Raw genomic sequence first — 18,086 nt, 5'->3', positions numbered from 1 at the left:
AGAGCACTGTCTAGTGCAGTGGTTCTCAAACTGTGGTACGCGTACCACTAGTGGTACGCGGGCTTCCTCCAAGTGGTACGCGGAGGAACCGCTGAATAATGAAAAAAACAATTAACACTTTTAATCCTTTAATGCGTAATATAACATCGATGTGATCAGCAGTGGCTGTTTTGTGAAGCGTACGATCACAACGCTGTGCTTAGAATGTTTATTTTAGTGCATTGTGTCATAAGCTGCTGAAAATCAGTATCCGAAGTTTAAGAATTGATTCTGAAGCGTGATTTGACTGACATGAAAAGTAGCCAATCACAGTCGACCTTGTCTAGTTGCGTGAAACGTAAGGGCGGGACAAATGCTTTCTGTGTTGCAGAGACAGAAAAAACAACTTAAAAACAAATGTTTTGTTGGAATAATGCTTCTCGGATGTTTTCACTATAGAGATGTCTAGCAGAGTAATTAAACCGCGGACATATTTCCTGTCTTTTTGATGATCTACGTTTCGGTTTCGCTCTCCGACAGCCAGTCGACTCGCCTCTCACCTGTCACTCCTCTAAATACAGTCTGAATGGCGGCGCGGGATTGGAGGTATTGCGCAATTACTAATTTCTGCAAATGTTGCAAGTGCTCTATTTTAACACGACAGCGCAGTCATGTACGCAAATCGCTAAAACAGACATGCGAGCTCTTAAATAGGCTTTTTTCAAATGAACTGCAAGTCCTCTCATGATCGCCTGCGTGCTCAGATTGAATATAATCGCGATCTCTCCACTATTAAAGTAGACATTATTTATCTTTGCTCCTTGACTAAATTTAGTCAAAAGTATTCAAAGTTATCAAGTATTTAGAAATAGATTGATGCATGATCGATGACAATGCTAATGGTCTTCTTGTTTGGCTGTGTTGTAAAGTGAAACTTACTTTTAGCAAAGGTGGAATTTTTTTTTGTTTCTTTACGACAAAATAATTATGCTGGAAATGTTTCTGGGTGAGGTATTTGTGTGATTTATACATTTAGCTGTATTCTGATCCGTCTTAAAGCATTACAGGTCAAAGCAATCCGTTGTTACTTGTTTATTTATCAAAATTAACAATAAGACTCTTAAAGCACTGCTTTGATAAATGTATTGTTGTCACATTTTAAATACCTCAAGTAAAATTAAGCCATTTGATTTATTTTTTTACTGACAGTGTACTTGTATTTTTTTTAAGTTTCTATTTTAGATTAAGATCAAGTGTAAAATAAAATCTACATGTGATGAACAGCTATTTAAGAAACAAATTTGCCATATTGTAAAGAAAAATAGTGTAACAAATGTAAATAAAAGGCTAAATTTAAATCTTTTTACCATATACTTTAATTTAACCTTTCAAAGCTTGAAAATATCGTTTAAAAAATGGGCAAAAAGTGTCTCTATGGCCTTTAAGATTATGTGGTAGTTTTACCAGTGCTTTTGAAAAATATTAATTGTCATGAAAGGAAAAATTGACCATACTTCCTTTGTTAGTGCAAATTCCTATACATGTAGCTTTGGGATTTAAGCAATTAAACCATTCAATCAGGTTTAAACTTAAAAAAAGTGATTTCATAATGAAAATCTGATTTTTTTTTTCAAAAGTAACCAACTAGTACTTTTTAAAAGAGTACTTTGTACTTTTACCTAATATTAGTATTATTTACTAAAATTTGTGTTATTTTAGCAGTGTAATAGTATTTTTACTTGAGTACAAAAAAGATATCACAAGCATTTAGTGCAGGTTTATTATATTATTAATATATGATTAATACATATTATTATTAATGGTTTTTATTTGTATCTATTCGTATGCAATGTTTTATGGGTTGCTGAGAATACATTTCAGGTCTTCAATACATAACATGTCAGTCTTGAAAAAAAAATTAGGTGCTGGAAAAAGTGCTTAAAATTCATTGATTTTCATTAGGCTGTGCCTGTATGAACCCTGTCATATGTACATTTAACATATATTTCAAGATTTGTCTGAAAGTGTAGGAATATGACATATAGCCTATATTCATAAGGTCCAAGCAACATCTCCAGCTTTTGATGAATAGGCTACTATGAATACTTTAGATTTAAGTACAGCAGTTTTCTTTTTACTTTTTAAGAACAGGTAATTTTTAATGAACTTTTAAAAGCACATTTTAACTAAAACTTTTTTTTTTATCTGCAAGCACAGTTAATGTTCAGACTTTTAAAAATGTTTAAAGTCATTGACAATAATACATATTCTTAATAATAGGAATTAATTTGCATCATTTTTAAACTGCGCACACCTGTAGCTGCTTAATTAGGCCTACGACGCTATTTTTTAATACTGGTTAAAAAATAGCGTCGTAAGGTGGTACTTGGAGAGACTATTTTTTTCTAAGGTGGTACTTGGTGAAAAAAGTTTGAGAACCACTGGTCTAGTGGAACCAGGTGCTCTTGGCCCATAGCTAAACAAGAAAACAGTCTTCAGTATGACCAGGCTAACCAATCACATTGTGCACCCATGCCATTAATTCTGCCCTGGAAAGACGAGTTGGCAAATCAGTTGTGTTTTACGGTGTTCCCACCCTTGGCTTTTTTTCCATGCCAAACCTTTCACTACAAGCTGGAACAGTGATGCCCCCCTTTACCCCTTCAGTGATTCTCCAGCACATACGCTCAATCATCCATCCATTGGTTTACGCTTTCCATCTTATACTGTACACCTGAGTCGCTCAGCACTGTCTGTATAAACTAATCTCGTTGCTTTTCCATGCTCACACTGTAGAAGTAACCAAAGGTGAGCGAGGGCTTAAGGAATCAGACACTGCACGCAATAGCACAAAGAAACCTTGATTTTTTTTAAATGACTCTCGAGGCTGTTCAGGCATGCTCAGATGAAGTGTAATTGAGCAGATTCCTGTTGTTAAAGAATGACTCATCCATTGCCTACTTATTTAAACATAGATATGAAACACAAGACCACAGGATGACGGCATGTTTGTGATAGTTATCTAATGTGCTGTCGTTGATTTTGATTGGCAGGGTGGCAGAATCCACTGAGGAGGTGACTAAATTAAGGCCAGTACGTCTCATACATGAGGACGGCATCATACGGCCCTACGACCACCATGCGTCGGAGGGCTATGACCTCTTTCAGGTGAGGTCATGCCCAATCACTGACCAGGCTACTAAGTACCAATGGGAAGAACTTTAATCAGAATAATTTTGGGGTTTTAATTTAACATGTACTAACAGACAGATTGTTTGGAAGGATTGGAGTCAGTTTGACAGATTTAGTCAAGAAACTACTGGCAAAACCAACGTTTGAATTAAAGAAAGACTGGTAGGTTTTGAGATTTTGGAACCATCCATAACACATCCATACAGTCTTTACTGGTAAATTGGGAGTTTTTTTTTTATTTTAACTTAAAATTGATTTAGGTTCATTCAACTTACATTTTTAAAAACAAAAGGTATCTTAATCTATTTGTGTTGGGACAACTTGAAGGAATTGTGTGGAACCCATTTTTTATTGCAGCGTAATGAGCAGTGTAATGCTGCCAGTAAATTACCGTCATCATACAATGTATAAACAAAAAATAGGATTTGGTTGGTATGAGCGTGTACAAATGTAGAATTCACTGAAGAAGAAAAAAGCTTTGATTGAGCTTATCATAAAGTGCTGTCAGATGTTTCAGTGCTTCCCACACGTAGACTTTACTTGGGTGAGCCGCCCAGGTATATTAACGGCTGCTCAAGTATATTTGGTGGCATTTGTTTTTGTATTATTATCTTTTTTTTTTTTGTATCCACCATATAGCCAAACATCTGCGATTTATTAACTAGTGTAAAAGATTCTGACGCTATGATGACCTTGGATCAAAATATCACAATTTCACGGTATGACGATAGTGATTACTGCACTAACATAAGTTCTTTTTAAATGTCTGGGTAGAAAACAAAAACTTGTTCCCTCTTTAAACAAAATATATTTTATTTTGAGAAACATAATATTTTGGAGCAGTAAACATGTCAGGCTAAAATATTTAAATAAATAATTGACTTCTGCTCATGTTTTAAAAACACAGATTTCTTTACAATTTAAAACGGCATCCTTGGATATGTTTTATGCTGAAGATACTGTTGTCCTAAAAAACAAACAAGCCAAAAAAAAAAAAAAAACATAAATAAAAAATCTTACACATACCTTAGGAACAGTATAGCAGAAAATTTGGGCGGTTTTAAAACCTTGACTTTTCCAAACCACGGTATACCTTGAAAATGGTTATCGTCCCATGCCTATTCAACACTCTCTTATTGACAATCTCACATGCGCCCTTTTGGGACTTAAAAATGCATCTGTCTGGTGGTTCTAAAAATTTGGCTTTTGGTTTCACTTTCTAAGCTGTTGTCATTTTTATTTTATGCCTGATTTAATTTAGCTTGGCTTCGCCGCTGAAAGCATGTGCACAGCCACAAGACAAAGAAAACATTATATAATTAATTCTTTGATTCAGACTCAGATAAACTTTTCTATTTACTCAGAGAGTATGTCAGAATACAAAGATACAAAATTACTGTCAACTTTTAATTACATTTAAGTTTAATTGACTTATAACTGTTATTCTGTTTTAGGAGCAAGCTTTAATATTTTCTGTTTTGTGCGTTAATATTTTTTGAACGATTCTCCAATTTAGTAGCACTTTTACTGTCTATATTCTGGAGATTTTTAGAGCGCTTTCATTCAAATTACTTATACTTCATTCACTTGTGTTTTTGATGATGGTGGTAATATTTTATTTCATATTTAAAAAAAAAACTTTTCATAAAACTTGCAATATAAAACTTTTATGTGGTTTAAAGAGAAAATTGTGTAAATATTATTTTCCTCCATCCATATTTTCCCTAGTAGTCTCTTGCCTTTAAACTTAACCAAATTCCAGTGTCCGCTTATTAAATTTCCTGTTGTATCCTTCATTAAAACTGACCTTAAACTCAACAGTTGAACTGACTCCAACCCTGACTCCAATTTGTGGAAAAACAAATTCCCGTGTCCTACTAATTTTTTTCTTTTTCTCTGTCCTTTCCCACATGCAGCCTGAGGAGATGTAAAATGGGAGTGGGAGATGGGATTAAGATTTTTTTTTTTTTACTTAAAGATCCACGCTTAATGAAAACATTTGTGAACACAGAGATATTGTAGCACTTAAATGAACCAAACTGGACATTCAGCACTAGATTCAGTCTAGTCTAGTCCACCTACAATAGAATGTCACATTGTTGTGTTTAGGAAATGATATAATATCCTAAGTCTGCATCTGAAGTTGTCTCTCTTGTGCACTTTTACAGCTTTGCTACTTTTCTATTCTAGAAAACATTTTTAATTTCTCTTTTAATTTTATGCCAAAAATTATTTTAGCGTTAAACTTCAGACATTTTAATATATTCAATAAATATCAGTAAATCTCTTATTTTATATTAGTTAATGCCAAATATATCAAAACAACCTCATTATAGTCATTTTTTTCCCTAAAAGAAATGTATTGTTTGAAATGTAAGCAAACAATTACCGCTTTTCATTATTAATATTTAAATAATTATTATATTTGTTAGAAATAGGATGTGACAAAGTTGATCTATTTTTCTAAACATCATCTCAGTTTCTTTGAACATGTGTCTGTAAAAACATTTCCATGCATCTGAAATCTGAAGAAAATTACAGTCTATATTAACAATATATTTATTCTTAATCAATGTCAATACATGAAATGTGCATATTGATTTATGCAAACGTATTTATATGCAATAAATGGGCATTTTAAAGTGCATGCTGGAATTAATGTCTGATGTATTTTCCTATATACTTTATATATTGCATTAATTGTCATGTAATCATTTGTTTTAATGTGTTGTAATTGAATTATTAACCCAAGAGCTTGTCAGAGTCCTGTGATTGACCATAATAACCATGTGGAATAAATCAATACTCCTCTTTAACACGATCATGATCATTTCTATGCATTGCAGCTGATCGGTACATTCAAAAAAAGCCTATACGGGTGTGTTGTGGTGTACAAGTTTGTGTGTTTTTCAGAGATCTGAGATTAAACAGTTGGACGGTGAAATCTTCAGAGAACACTACATGTACCCAGGACACAGAAAAACAAACATCATGATCACCAACAGGTATTTCAACAACAGAACGAATGATTGAACTCTGGCATTTCCCACTTTTTCCATATGTTCTTGCTGTATGTGTTGGTTTATTTATCGTGCAGGAGAGTGATGTGTGTGAAGGAGATCGATGTGATCGGACATTTCAATAAAGAATGGGAATGTCAGTTTGAGAGTTTCCAGAGGCCTCCATGCACAGAAGGAGGAGATCTGAAGATATATTACCGGGTACATGCTATAAAAACTGCCAGTGTTAGCATTAAAACATAAACAATAGTATGCTGTTTTTCTAGGGCTGCACAATATATTGTTTCAGCCTTGATATAGCAATGTGCAAATTCGGAATAGTCGCAGGATGTCAAGTTGGGATAATAGTTGACCAGATGCTACAGTTCAGACCATAGTGCCCAGCATTTTTGTTTTTAAAAGATGTCTAATAGACGTCTAAACATAGTCGTCTAGGCTAAAACAAGGCTAAATTTGGGCTTAGATTAGTCATCAAATAAACAAAAAATGAATGACTACACATATAAAGTCTGTCTAATCTGTCTATTTCTTTAGGGCTATTCTTAGATGTCTATTAGAATTTGATTATTAAACACAAAATTGTTTGCTAGGTTGAGTCATTCAACGTGAGTGTTTATGATTTTACTGTGTTTTTAAGGCCTGTGACTGTGAATAATTATTGGCCTTGCAAACAATTATTAATGCAATGAATATATAGTTTTATTCTACATTCAGTTATTACATTTCTGTCTAAATACTGTTAGATTCCTCCCCAAAAATATAAAGCACCATTTATTTCAGTTGTATCTTTGCTCTATTTTATATATCTTTGCTTTTAATATGCTTATTGTACAGTATGCAGATATTCTACTCTACAAAATCATCCCAATCAATGTAAATTTATAAAATCCAACCAAATAGTCATGTGGTAAAATTGTATTCGTATTAAACAATATTGCAATTTTGCTTTTTCCAATATCGTGCTGCCCTAGCTATTACTTTAAAAGTAGTAGCTGAAATTTGTATAGCTTTCTAACAGTGGTCTGTAGTGAATTAATTAACATTGCTTGACAAACAAAATGAATGTTGGTGCAGGAACACAACAAATTGAACCTCATTAGGAAGGACGGACAGGCACAAGTCAGAGTGATACACATGAAACATCCTGACATGGCTGAGGTAAATGTATTTATTTTATTTTTGTTGTGTGTCTATGTTGAATCTGCTGTTATGTAGCTTTTAATGATTACACTTTCAGTTTCAAAGCTACCTAGCAAGATGTTAAAAGCAACTGTTTTATGTTTAGCTTGCCATTTCACAGATGCCAACTTGCGATTAAGCTAGTTACACAGGTTGCACTAGTTTTATCTTATTAGTGTACACATGCCATTACACTGCGTAGAAGTACAGAGCTATCAAAATGACTGCATCTCAACATATTAAAAAAACAAATGCTGGCCTTTTTATGGACTATTTTGTTTCGTTCTTCGCAGAGACTGCGAGAAGGAATCGACAATGCCCAGTTTGCACGCAAGCAACATCAGATGGCGAGGCAGAAATCACAGCGCTTTATCAAAATGGGCAACAGTTGAATCATGCCTAGCATTCAAAGCATCATATATATTTATATATGTTTTGCTTAGAAATGCAGTATATTTAGGCAAATGTCTTTTTTAAACTCGCTGGAGTTTTGAATGTATCTCTGAGTTTTTTGGAGTTATCTCTTTTTTATGTTTCAATAGATTTAAGCACTTTGATTTTTGCTGTCATGTTTGATGTATTGATGTAGGACAAGTTGAATATCATGGTAAGAGATTTTTGTGTTGCTATAAAAGAAAATCACTACAATATTCAACTATAATATGCACTGTTTAGATTAATATTCTACCAACCTCGATTACAAGAAATCTGGCCCACACCCTTATCTTTGTTTCTAGATCATCCTTCCCCTGACGTTGCATAAATGTACTCAAAAATGGTAGAAATGATGCATAAACTTTTTCTCCAGACATGAGCTCTGTCCGAAATCACATAGCCTTAGGCGTAGCTACTTATTTTCATAAGGATATTTTATATAATATGTATGTGTGTGTGTTTTGAATGTTATCTTGATATACATTCATCCATGTTATTATGTTATCACTTACCAGCATCAGCTGCATCAATAGACTGTAAAAACAATGATGGCCAACACGTCACCACTTTTGCTTTTACTATAGAAAAGAATGGCTGCTGTCACCTTGCACCAATGACGTCATTAAGAGCCTGAATGCTGATTTATACTTTTTGCTTAGGTGCATGCAAATCTGATGTCATTACAGTGTTAGCAATCATTAGATTTGAGTTTGCACAGCTCCATACTTAAAGATGTACAACTTGGAGCAGAGTCTTGTCGTGCTTGCTGTTTTTTTAGCAGCTTTAGAGAACAAAATGCACTTATTTTTATTGTATATAATGTTTTGCATTACGCATGCAGTTAGCATTGATGAAAAATGTAGCCTAAATTACTCATTAACACAGTGCTAAAAGCATACATTTTAACGAGTGTTCTCTTAATTCATCCTCAACCTGTTCATTTTATATATAATTAAATTCATTAATTCAGCAACTCCACTTACTAACTTCTTCACCACTATTTCGTCATGAATGTTATTCCGGGTCGCCCCCTGTTGTTATTAATAATAGTACAGCAATGACCACTTCAAATCTGAAAGGGTTAGTTCACCCAAAACTGAAAATTCTGTCATCATTAACTAATCCTTCTCGTTCCATAACCATTGCTTCTCTTCCTGAAAACAAAAGAAGATATTTTGAAGAAAACTGAAAACCTGTTACCATTGACTTCCATAGTATTTCCATACTATTGACTAAGAAAGTCGATGGTAACAAGTTTTCAGATTTCTGTAAAATATCCTGTGTTTAACAGAAGAAAGAAACTCTTAAAGCTTTGGAACCCCTTGAGGGAGAGTAAATGTTTATATTTCGGTGAACTATCCTTTGAAGGACCCGCAATTTGCAGCTGTGGGGCCAGGTGAATGTATTATTCTAACTTATGTTAACCCAGTGGTGATCATGAGTTGGAGCTGCAGTATTAAAGTCCTGGCCATATTTACAAAACAAAAAACAAGTGCACAGTCATGGAGGCACACCCCATATTTATTTCAACTAATAACTAACAAACATCAGCATTATAAGAAGCACCCAAAATCCAAATTAAAGCATTTGGGCGAATATTGTATTTGAATTAACGGTGAGTGGGTGGGGATTATGACTAATGCAGCATCCAGCCACCAGGGGGCAATCTGTTTGTTTTGTTTTGTTTGTTTGTCTGTTTGTTTTTTGGCTTTACGTTCCAGGGCATGTAAAACACTGTCTTACGCGATCCCAAATGACATCCTGAACTCTTGTGGTGTTCTTCTGTCTGCACTTCCGTGACCTAATGCTGCTTTGAGGTCAAAGCTTGCTACAATGTATCGACAGTGCACAATGGCTGCAAATGGGGTGAGAGCTTCAGAGAGCTTAACATTGCATTTATGTTCAGTAGACTTAACAGTCATACTCATACATTGGCTATTGTATGTCCACAAGACTGTAAGTGCACAAGAAGTGTGCCATTTTGAACTGGGCATTGCAATTCACAAATCCTCGTCCACGGCCTCATGGGATTGTTCATAGTTTGCACACTTCAGAATCTTGCCAGCAGTATTAGGTCATCTGGGTCCTTTGTGCATACTCTTTTATGATTACTATGAACTCAGACCTACTTCTTTTGTCCCATACTGTTTTACACCTGCTATATACAGTAAATGGAAACTATGTGATTTCGGATAGAGTCGTGGTGGACTATGACTATGCAATAAAAGTGCAGTTTCTGCTGTTCCACAATTAGTTTGATTAAGATATGACCTTAACTCTACCTCTTCTCAGTTTTCCCACAATGATGTTCAGAGAATATGTCAAAGCACCTGGCAATGGATTCTCTCCATGTTGCTAAGAAACTGGGCTTCCTGTATGTGGGTGCAAGTGACCCCTGTTGGCCTGTTGTGGGCAGGAAAGGAGAGGTTGGTTATCCCGTGCCCTCCACCGTGGCTCTTTCCATGTCCTCCTATTTCCTATGCATCAGTAGACCCGACATACACCCACAGGTCAATGCTGCTGTGTGTAGACAGCTGTAACGGGCAAAGACACCAAAAATGTCATAAGTAATCTCCACTAATCCAAAGCAAACACTAGGAATGTCAGGCTTTATATAAGAATTTCCTCTGCTTTACTGCATGAAAGATCTTTCCGGAAACCTAATGTGCTGTAGTCATGATCATACATCCCATATTGTATTGAAATCTACTGTAGCTTGATGCTGCTGTACATAGAAACTATAGTATTGCACTCTAATTGCATCTCCGTTAAACTTAAATGCACTAAATAAATCACATTTGGTTAAAATAATCATTGTGACCTCATTAATTATGAACAATATAAAGTGAAAGTGAAATCTAACTGATAAAAGTGTCAGTGTTCTATTTATTCTACTATGAATATACAAAAAAAAAGCTTTTTAATGCACTTTTAATCCATAAACTAATTCCAGCTAAAGATTACTGTACATTATGTAATGTAGAAATGTTTAGTTTCCTAATTTTTTCCCCCTAAATTTGCATTATTTTGAAAAATACCAAGAAAAAGTATCACACATCTGTTATTTCATGACCTTCTTATACTGATTCACTAACATGAGATCATATTTATTTCTCCATTGAATATTGTTTTTTTTTTAGTTGGATATTGTATTTTTTATTTATTTAATGCAAGAATGATACATACAAAACAATGCCAGAGGTATACAAAATTAAAGGTATATAGAAAAATTATATGGAGATACAAAAATTTTATAGGTAAAACTAAATAAAATAACAGAAAAAAATTACAAATAAATTATTCTAGGTCTTGCTAATAATAACTAAAAAGTGTCAAACAAATATACAGTTTTAACAGCTTTTTTGTTTGTACTCTTCTTAATGGTATTTAAATAAATATTTAGTTCTTTTAGTACAACTAAAAACAGGTTTGTAATAGCTGAATTTACATTGATGGATATGAAACTTGGTTAGTATAATCAGAAGATTAATAACACGAGCTTCATTTTCCAACTTTGTATCATAGTTCAAAAAAAAAACAAAAATAACATACTCGTACAGTTAAAGAAAATTTGATAGCACTTTATCACTTATAAATTTAGATATCTTCCCCCATAACCATTTTGTACACAGGCAATGGCAGAAAATATGCGATACTGTTTCTGGTTATGATGGACAGTTGACATCCATGTCTTTAATAAATCTGGTTTAAAAAAAGGCTTAGCATGGTAACATTTGTGTAGTATCTTAAATAAAAATCCTTAGATTTTATTTGTAATTAGATATTTATTAGGTAAAACCCAAACTTTCTTCCAATCAATATTTTGAGTAATCTTAGACGAATAGAACATAACATGGTTTACTAACCAGTTCTTTTTGGAATAGTAGACGTATGTTCTTATTGTTATTCTTTTTGCTTAATGAAAAACAAATTTGGCCACAGAAAGTATCAGCAAAAATCCAGCTTAAACCGGCCTGTTTGGCTGGTTTTAGCTGGTCGACCAGGCTGGTTTTAGAGGGGTTTTGGCCATTTCCAGGCTGGTTTCCAGCCTGGTCTTAGCTGGTCAGACTGGAAAATGACCAGCTAAAACTAGCTTGACCAGCCTGGTTTTAGCTGGGCTTCCAGCCTGGCTAGGCTGGTCATCTCCCAGCCTGACCAGCTAAGACCAGGCTGGAAATGGCCAAACCCCCTCCAAAATCAGCCTAGGTTTAAGCTGTTTTTTTCAGTAGGGGGTAAAGAAAGGATGCATTCTTAGAGTATAAAGAAACAATACTAGAAGAGATAACTCCAATTACCGAGGCGTATTCCTTTGGGGTTACTGGAAAATCAAAGTATGAAAGAAATCCCCCATATGTCATCAGGTATCCTTTAATGTTAAACAACGCTCCTATTAAAAGAATCCCTTTATCAACCCAAGTTTTCATGAATATACTCTTGTGATTAGAATATTGTAATTATTCAGATATAATATTGTTGCGGGGTGTAATTGTGCTTGTAAATTAACTTCATCCCACATGAGATCATATGAAATACATGAAAATACTTGTGCACGCTGAGGTCCACGCGCTGCGCCTCCTGCAGACTGCGTTTAGCGGAAATACGTCAGCAGCATGTTCGCTCATCACATGTCAAGCATGCTGTGTGTGTTTGTGTGTGTGCGCGCGCGTTAGGGAGGGAGCAATGCAAGTCTAGACCAGGCAACATTAGAAATGCTGGGAAAATGCATGCGTTTACTCATAAGACGTAATGAGCGTTGGGAAATATTTAACGACAAAACAATATTAACAACGCACTAATGTTGGACTAATTCTCAAGTTAAAATGTCATAATGAATCACTCAAATTGACCTTAAATATTGATGACGTGCGCAATAGTCGAGCAAGTAATTCCTGCCAAATAGTGTTAATGCGCATGAATGAACTCTCGTTATTGAGCTTCGCTATCAAATCGTGTTCGCATCTTTTAACTTGATGAAAACAATAGTAAAATAATATTTTCATTTGTATCCAGTCTCGTTTTACAAGTACATTGTCTTGCTGTTTGAGAAATTGGCTTAATTATAAATATTTATCTTTTAAAAATAAATTTTACATTTTTTTTGCGGGACATTCAAACATCTGATAGCGCTCATTTGCTCAGAGCTCTGGTCAATTTGAAAGCAGTAAAACTTATCTCTGTCCTTTGTCCTCTGAAAATTACATCATTGTTGTTTCCCTGTTACCCTAGTAACCTCTGTGTGTACTTTTTCTTTGTTTCTGTGTCTGTGCTGCATTAATGTTTTCTACTTGCCTTTGCTTCATAAAATTCAGTCGCCAGTCGAATTGAATCAGCGTTAGCGGTTTGCGAATGTTTTGTTTGCGTCTCGCTCACCAGCTTGATGAATCATTGAAGTAGGGTACTCTAAGTTCAGTTTTAAGAAAAAAATTAACTCTTAACTTTTGCATGTTTTGTGTGTATTCTTACTACAAAGAGCTAACTATTGATATTTGTTGATAATGCAAATTATATTTAGGTTGTATAGTTATGTAAGCAAATATTGGTTGCACCAGCCTGAATTTGGACGCAATAAACTGTCATGTAAACGTTAAATGTGCTCCATATGCCTTTGCTGGAATGTTAGAGAGTGTGTCCGTGTATGTTTGGTGTGACCATCATGTCTCTCGCGCTCAACAGCGCTGTCTGTGGACAGAAGGGCCACACCCGCTCTCATGAACACTAACAGATCTGTCACACGCTCAAGTGCAATCCGCACCAAAAGACGATGTAAAACGAACCCGAGCTGTTCTACAAAGCGATTCCGTTGTATTAGTAACTGAAGCCGGCAAATTAACATGGAGTCTCCGCCAGAGCCCGAGACGGTACCGCGCAAGAGTGCTTCTGAAGCGGGCGCCTCGGTGGAGGACAGCCCGGTAAAACCGGACAGCAAGCCTGAAACCGACAAACCAGCACCAGTTCGGCGGCAGAGTTGCTCAAGTACCAACAAGGGTAAGCTCGAAGAACCCAATCGAAACTTGCTTGTGGATTATTTTCCTGCTCAGCCAAGTTCACGGAGATCAAATTTGAGCTTGATCTTAAAACTTCAGTCCTTGCATGTGGTCAAGCTGTTTCATATTAGCACTGAATTTGCAATAGATAAAACATCATGGTATTTTACATATATTGAGGCCTGGTGGTGGTCCAGCGTACACATGCACGCCTAGTGCAATTGAACTAATAATAATACACACATTTGTAGACTAGTCCGAGCATTCCTGGCCACTGACTACCTGTCATTTCTGATCTATTGCTCCCATGCTGTTTGCTAGTTAATGAAACAGTGCTGTCATTTTTCACGCCTGTCAGCTTTATATACTCCTTTTCTCATTGTGTGTTCATTTAAGTCGATTTCTGTGGTAACCGTGTCCATATGTTGCATCTCCACTAGCAGTGTTTAAGGGCACCAGACACATTTGCATAGCAAAGTGGTGATTTCATATTGTGTAAATGAGCGCTTGTTTTACATGAGACAGCCACACCCCTTCTCTGTGATTTAGGGGTACAAATCAAAGAAATGTCGGTTAATGTGTCATTCGGTGGACCATCATAGTTGACACAGTTTAGGACGTCGGAGCAGATTTCAGGTCCGCTTGGCTTTGGCAGGCTCGTCTGTGGCTGTGTTTCAAAACCTGGTTGAGCTGCTTGCCTGTGCAGCGGTTTTGCCACAACATGTGCGACTGTGTAGCCTTCACATGCTGTCTTAAAAGGCAGCTTGTTTGGTATGGAGACACCGCCCGAGTGTCTGGCAGGCGTTGCGCTGTGCTTGCGTGTGTGTGGAGAGCTGTTATGTAACAGGTTAAGTCACACACAGAATGAGAGGATATGAAAGGCTATTTTAACGTCTTTACTGCTTGTGTAAAAAAATTGGTCTACATGTCTGACCACTTAGTTTTTTTGATGTAGAGTGTTATTTTTCCCGTGTTCACAATCACACGTTTGCCGCGTTTTCTCTTGGCGGACTCACGCGCTCTCGTCGCCCTGTTATGTAACCAGAGGACGGACGGAGGCAGGTAAACCATTATGGATCCGGCCGCTTGAGGAGTTTCTGTTGGACTTGGAATAATGGTCTGACACTCCTAACCCGCTAACCCATTTTCTCAAATACCCCTGCTTGGTTAAGATAACTTTCCCAGAGGTTTTGGTCATCTCGTTCAGTATTAAAGAGCAATGTCATGGTGCGCGCGAAGAAAACATGTAAACATCCTTTTACATCATCTGAGGTTGGAATGTAATCAGGCTTGACTGATTAACATGTTCATTAAAAATAATTAACAGTAAACCACTTTGTGGTCAAGCATTTTAAAGGGATAGTTCCTTCAAAAATGAAAATGTACTCCGTTTACTCACCCTCAAGTGGTTTCAAACCTTTGACTTTTTTTTTTTTCTGTTGAGCTCAAAATAAGTTATTGAACAATGCTAGAAACCTGACTTCTGAGGTAGGAACAACAAATACAATGTAAGTCAGTGGTTACAGATTTCCAGCATTTTTCACAGTGTCTTACATTTGACAGAAGAAACTGAGATTTATGAAGAAACAAATTCATGACTAGATATTCATGACAGAATTTAAAATTATAGGTGAACTATCCCTTTAATTAATCAGCCACTGCAATATATGCTTAACAATAAAACCACTTGATCTTTACATGTGCTACCACATGCCAAATTCACTTGTGAGATATGGTTTTGGAGCATTTTCATGTGAAGTGCATGCAATCTCCAGATGTGGTGATTTTCATGTAAAACAGAATTGTGGGAAAAAGTATAATCCTGCGTACCACACAATAATCACTGTAATACATGAAATAATTATAACAAGACTCCAGTTCTGTTCTTGATGCGAACGGTATTTGAGATGTCAATCTGAGTGAATAATTGAATCCAAGCGCACTTCTGCTGTAAAAAAAAGTCCCTAATTGGTCTTTACTCATCGTTTCCCAATCTAAGCTTCAGTGTTTTTATTATTAAGCTCTATGAATCATCGTGGGTCAAGTTTCATGTTGGGCTTGTGTGAGTAGACACTACCTGCTTTATATAAATATGTGATCTACTTTGTTGTACTAATGTTCGGTGAAAAGGCCAAAAAGCGACATATACTGTACGTATATATACTGCATATACAAATGTATAAATCATGGTATTTTTTGGTGCCTGCCTGAAACAGTTGTTGTTATGCTAGACCTTTTTGATGAGATTTGACTGAAGATTGAGTTGCAACGTTTTTATTTTTAGTTCATTTTCAGCTCATGGTTTTGATCTTTTTGTCTTTCATCCATAAAAGAACTGTTGTTTTTAACTATCAATATCTAAGTCCCTATTTTTATCTTAGATATTTTTAAATGATTTTCCTTACTTTGAGAGTACAGACAGAGGTCCACACTATTTCAACAAGATCTGATCACTTTAAAATATCTGGCCAGTGAATCATGTAAATGAGCGGTTTAGTTTTATAATTGTTATTATATTCACTGTAAAAAATGTTGGGTTTGACTTGATTTCATCATGTTGTCCCTACACAAAGTGGATTCAACATAAAACAGTTAGGGAGTCCCAAACACAACTTCAGAATTGTGTTGTTTTAACTCATTTTAAATGAGCAGTTTGAACAAGCAACAATAAAAATTTAGTCAGTGTTTTGTGATCACATTTCGTTGATCTTAATTTAAATCTTATTTAATGTTAATCATGTTTATCATTCATTCATTTTCTTTTCGGCTTAATCCCTTTATTAATCAGAGGTTTCCACAGCGGAATGAACCGCTGTGATTGTTTAATATTTAAGAATTCTCTGAACTCACAAATAGATTACATCACAAAGATTTGATCTGTCATATACCCAGGCCTAAACAAAGACATTCTTTCATCATTTACTCACTATTCCAACCTGCATGACTGACTTTCTTTAACGTTCTTGAAAACAGCTTATATCATGTGTCATATTTGACTGAACTCGTCTCCTAAGGATTCTCCTTCAGCCTTAGAGACTCTTCCTCTCAGCAGTCCCTCTAAAAGCTCCATGTTTTTAATAGCACAGGGACTACCAACCCGTGCTGATGTTACATAACACTGCCTTTGCTCAAATTCTGCTCCCCATTGGAGTCGGTGGGCCTCGGGGTGGACGAGTGGCTCCACACTAGCGCTTAGCCAAAAAATGTGCAAGGCCATTGCTGAGCATCTGATGTCCACTTGAGGCTGTTGTGCAGTGGGGCGCAATGCTGTTCCTGACTCACTGCTCAAATGCAAAAAGCAAACAAGGAAAAGAGCTGTATTCCATGTCCAAGCAGACAAAATGGGTTTCTGGTGTATAGGTGAATGATGAGTCGTCTCAACCGTGTCTACTTGAATCGAAGTGGGAATTCTGAGTTACATCAAAGCGCATTTATACTATGCTGGAATTGATTATACAATCCTTAGTAAAGTATTTGTAGATCTGATTATAGCGTGTGAGTATAAATGCTCTTATTGACACCAGCTTTTAGCAAAATGTTGTAAAGCAGATATTTCTCTTTAATAAAATGTTATTACTGACTATTGGTCATGTTTTTGTAGTTTGAGGATAATTTCTAAAGAATGTTTAAGTCAATTAATTGAAATAATATCTAATTTTCTTCTAAATAAATTAAATGTTTATTAAGGCAGTTGCTGTTGCTTGTCATTTTGTAGTTTTGGTTATTGATTTGTTTTGACATTCAAAGTGTTGCCATAGAAATGCTTAATTGTGAGTCACGGGATGTAAACACCTCCAGGTTGTCATCTAGTAATTATGGTAATTATGATGACATGGTGTGAACACATCAGTAGTTTTAAAATTCGCTGCTTTGAATAAGAAGAATAAATGTTATATTTTCTGCTAAATTAAGCAGTAAGTATCTCTATATATAGCATTTTTGTGCAGAATTGAGGGTCAAAGATGACCAGGTTCTTTTTAAAATTCATAAAAGTGATTTCGATTTTTGTAAAAAGCATTAAAGTTGGCAGGAAACAGAAGATAAGAATTTTTCCTCCGGCTATCGTGTCATATATTTTATTGTAACGGTTTCTTTAATGGAAATAAACTGTAGTTAGGTGCTTGAGTTCATTCTTTGGAAATGGAAATTCAGTTATTGGTAGATTGGTATTACTAACAACATGGAGGAAAATTTGAATGGCAGTTTGCACTCAGTTGTGGTTTTTGGTTTATAGTAATCGTAGTCGGCACCCTCTGCTGCAGAATGTTGTCAGATGCTTGACGATGACAAGAAGGAT

The 18,086-nt window shown here is 35.6% G+C and overlaps 2 protein-coding genes across 25 annotated transcripts in view; both read left to right on the top strand.

The window, feature by feature from the left end:
• The window catches only part of vps13c (vacuolar protein sorting 13 homolog C), a 96,245-nt gene extending 85,629 nt beyond the window's left edge, over window positions 1–10,616 (top strand). For 18 of the 23 annotated variants that reach the window (XM_087261206.1, XM_087261204.1, XM_087261200.1 and 15 more), the window contains 5 exons: window positions 3,033–3,147; window positions 6,085–6,176; window positions 6,269–6,392; window positions 7,266–7,349; window positions 7,664–10,616. In XM_087261206.1, the coding sequence (XP_087117332.1) occupies window positions 3,033–3,147; window positions 6,085–6,176; window positions 6,269–6,392; window positions 7,266–7,349; window positions 7,664–7,762 (514 nt within the window). In that variant the 3' untranslated portion in view covers window positions 7,763–10,616. Of the gene's footprint in view, window positions 1–3,032; window positions 3,148–5,087; window positions 5,988–6,084; window positions 6,177–6,268; window positions 6,393–7,265; window positions 7,350–7,663 lie in introns of those variants that run through there. The other 5 variants (XM_087261211.1, XM_087261210.1, XM_087261209.1 and 2 more) reach the window with 1 other exon arrangement.
• A 2,876-nt stretch (window positions 10,617–13,492) lies between these two features.
• Window positions 13,493–18,086, top strand: part of rorab (RAR-related orphan receptor A, paralog b) — an 86,293-nt gene continuing 81,699 nt past the window's right edge. For both annotated transcript variants that reach the window (XM_087259420.1, XM_087259419.1), the window contains exon 1: window positions 13,493–13,790. In XM_087259420.1, coding sequence (XP_087115546.1) covers window positions 13,637–13,790 — 154 coding nt within the window. In that variant the 5' untranslated portion in view covers window positions 13,493–13,636. The remainder of the gene's footprint in view (window positions 13,791–18,086) is intronic.

Source organism: Danio rerio, chromosome 7 (genome assembly GCF_052040795.2).
Source record: "Danio rerio strain M-AB ecotype USA chromosome 7, GRCz13ab, whole genome shotgun sequence".
In the NCBI taxonomy this organism is placed as follows: domain Eukaryota; kingdom Metazoa; phylum Chordata; class Actinopteri; order Cypriniformes; family Danionidae; genus Danio; species Danio rerio.
Note: the sequence above shows the minus strand (reverse complement) of the source record. Positions and strands in the feature narration are given on the sequence as shown.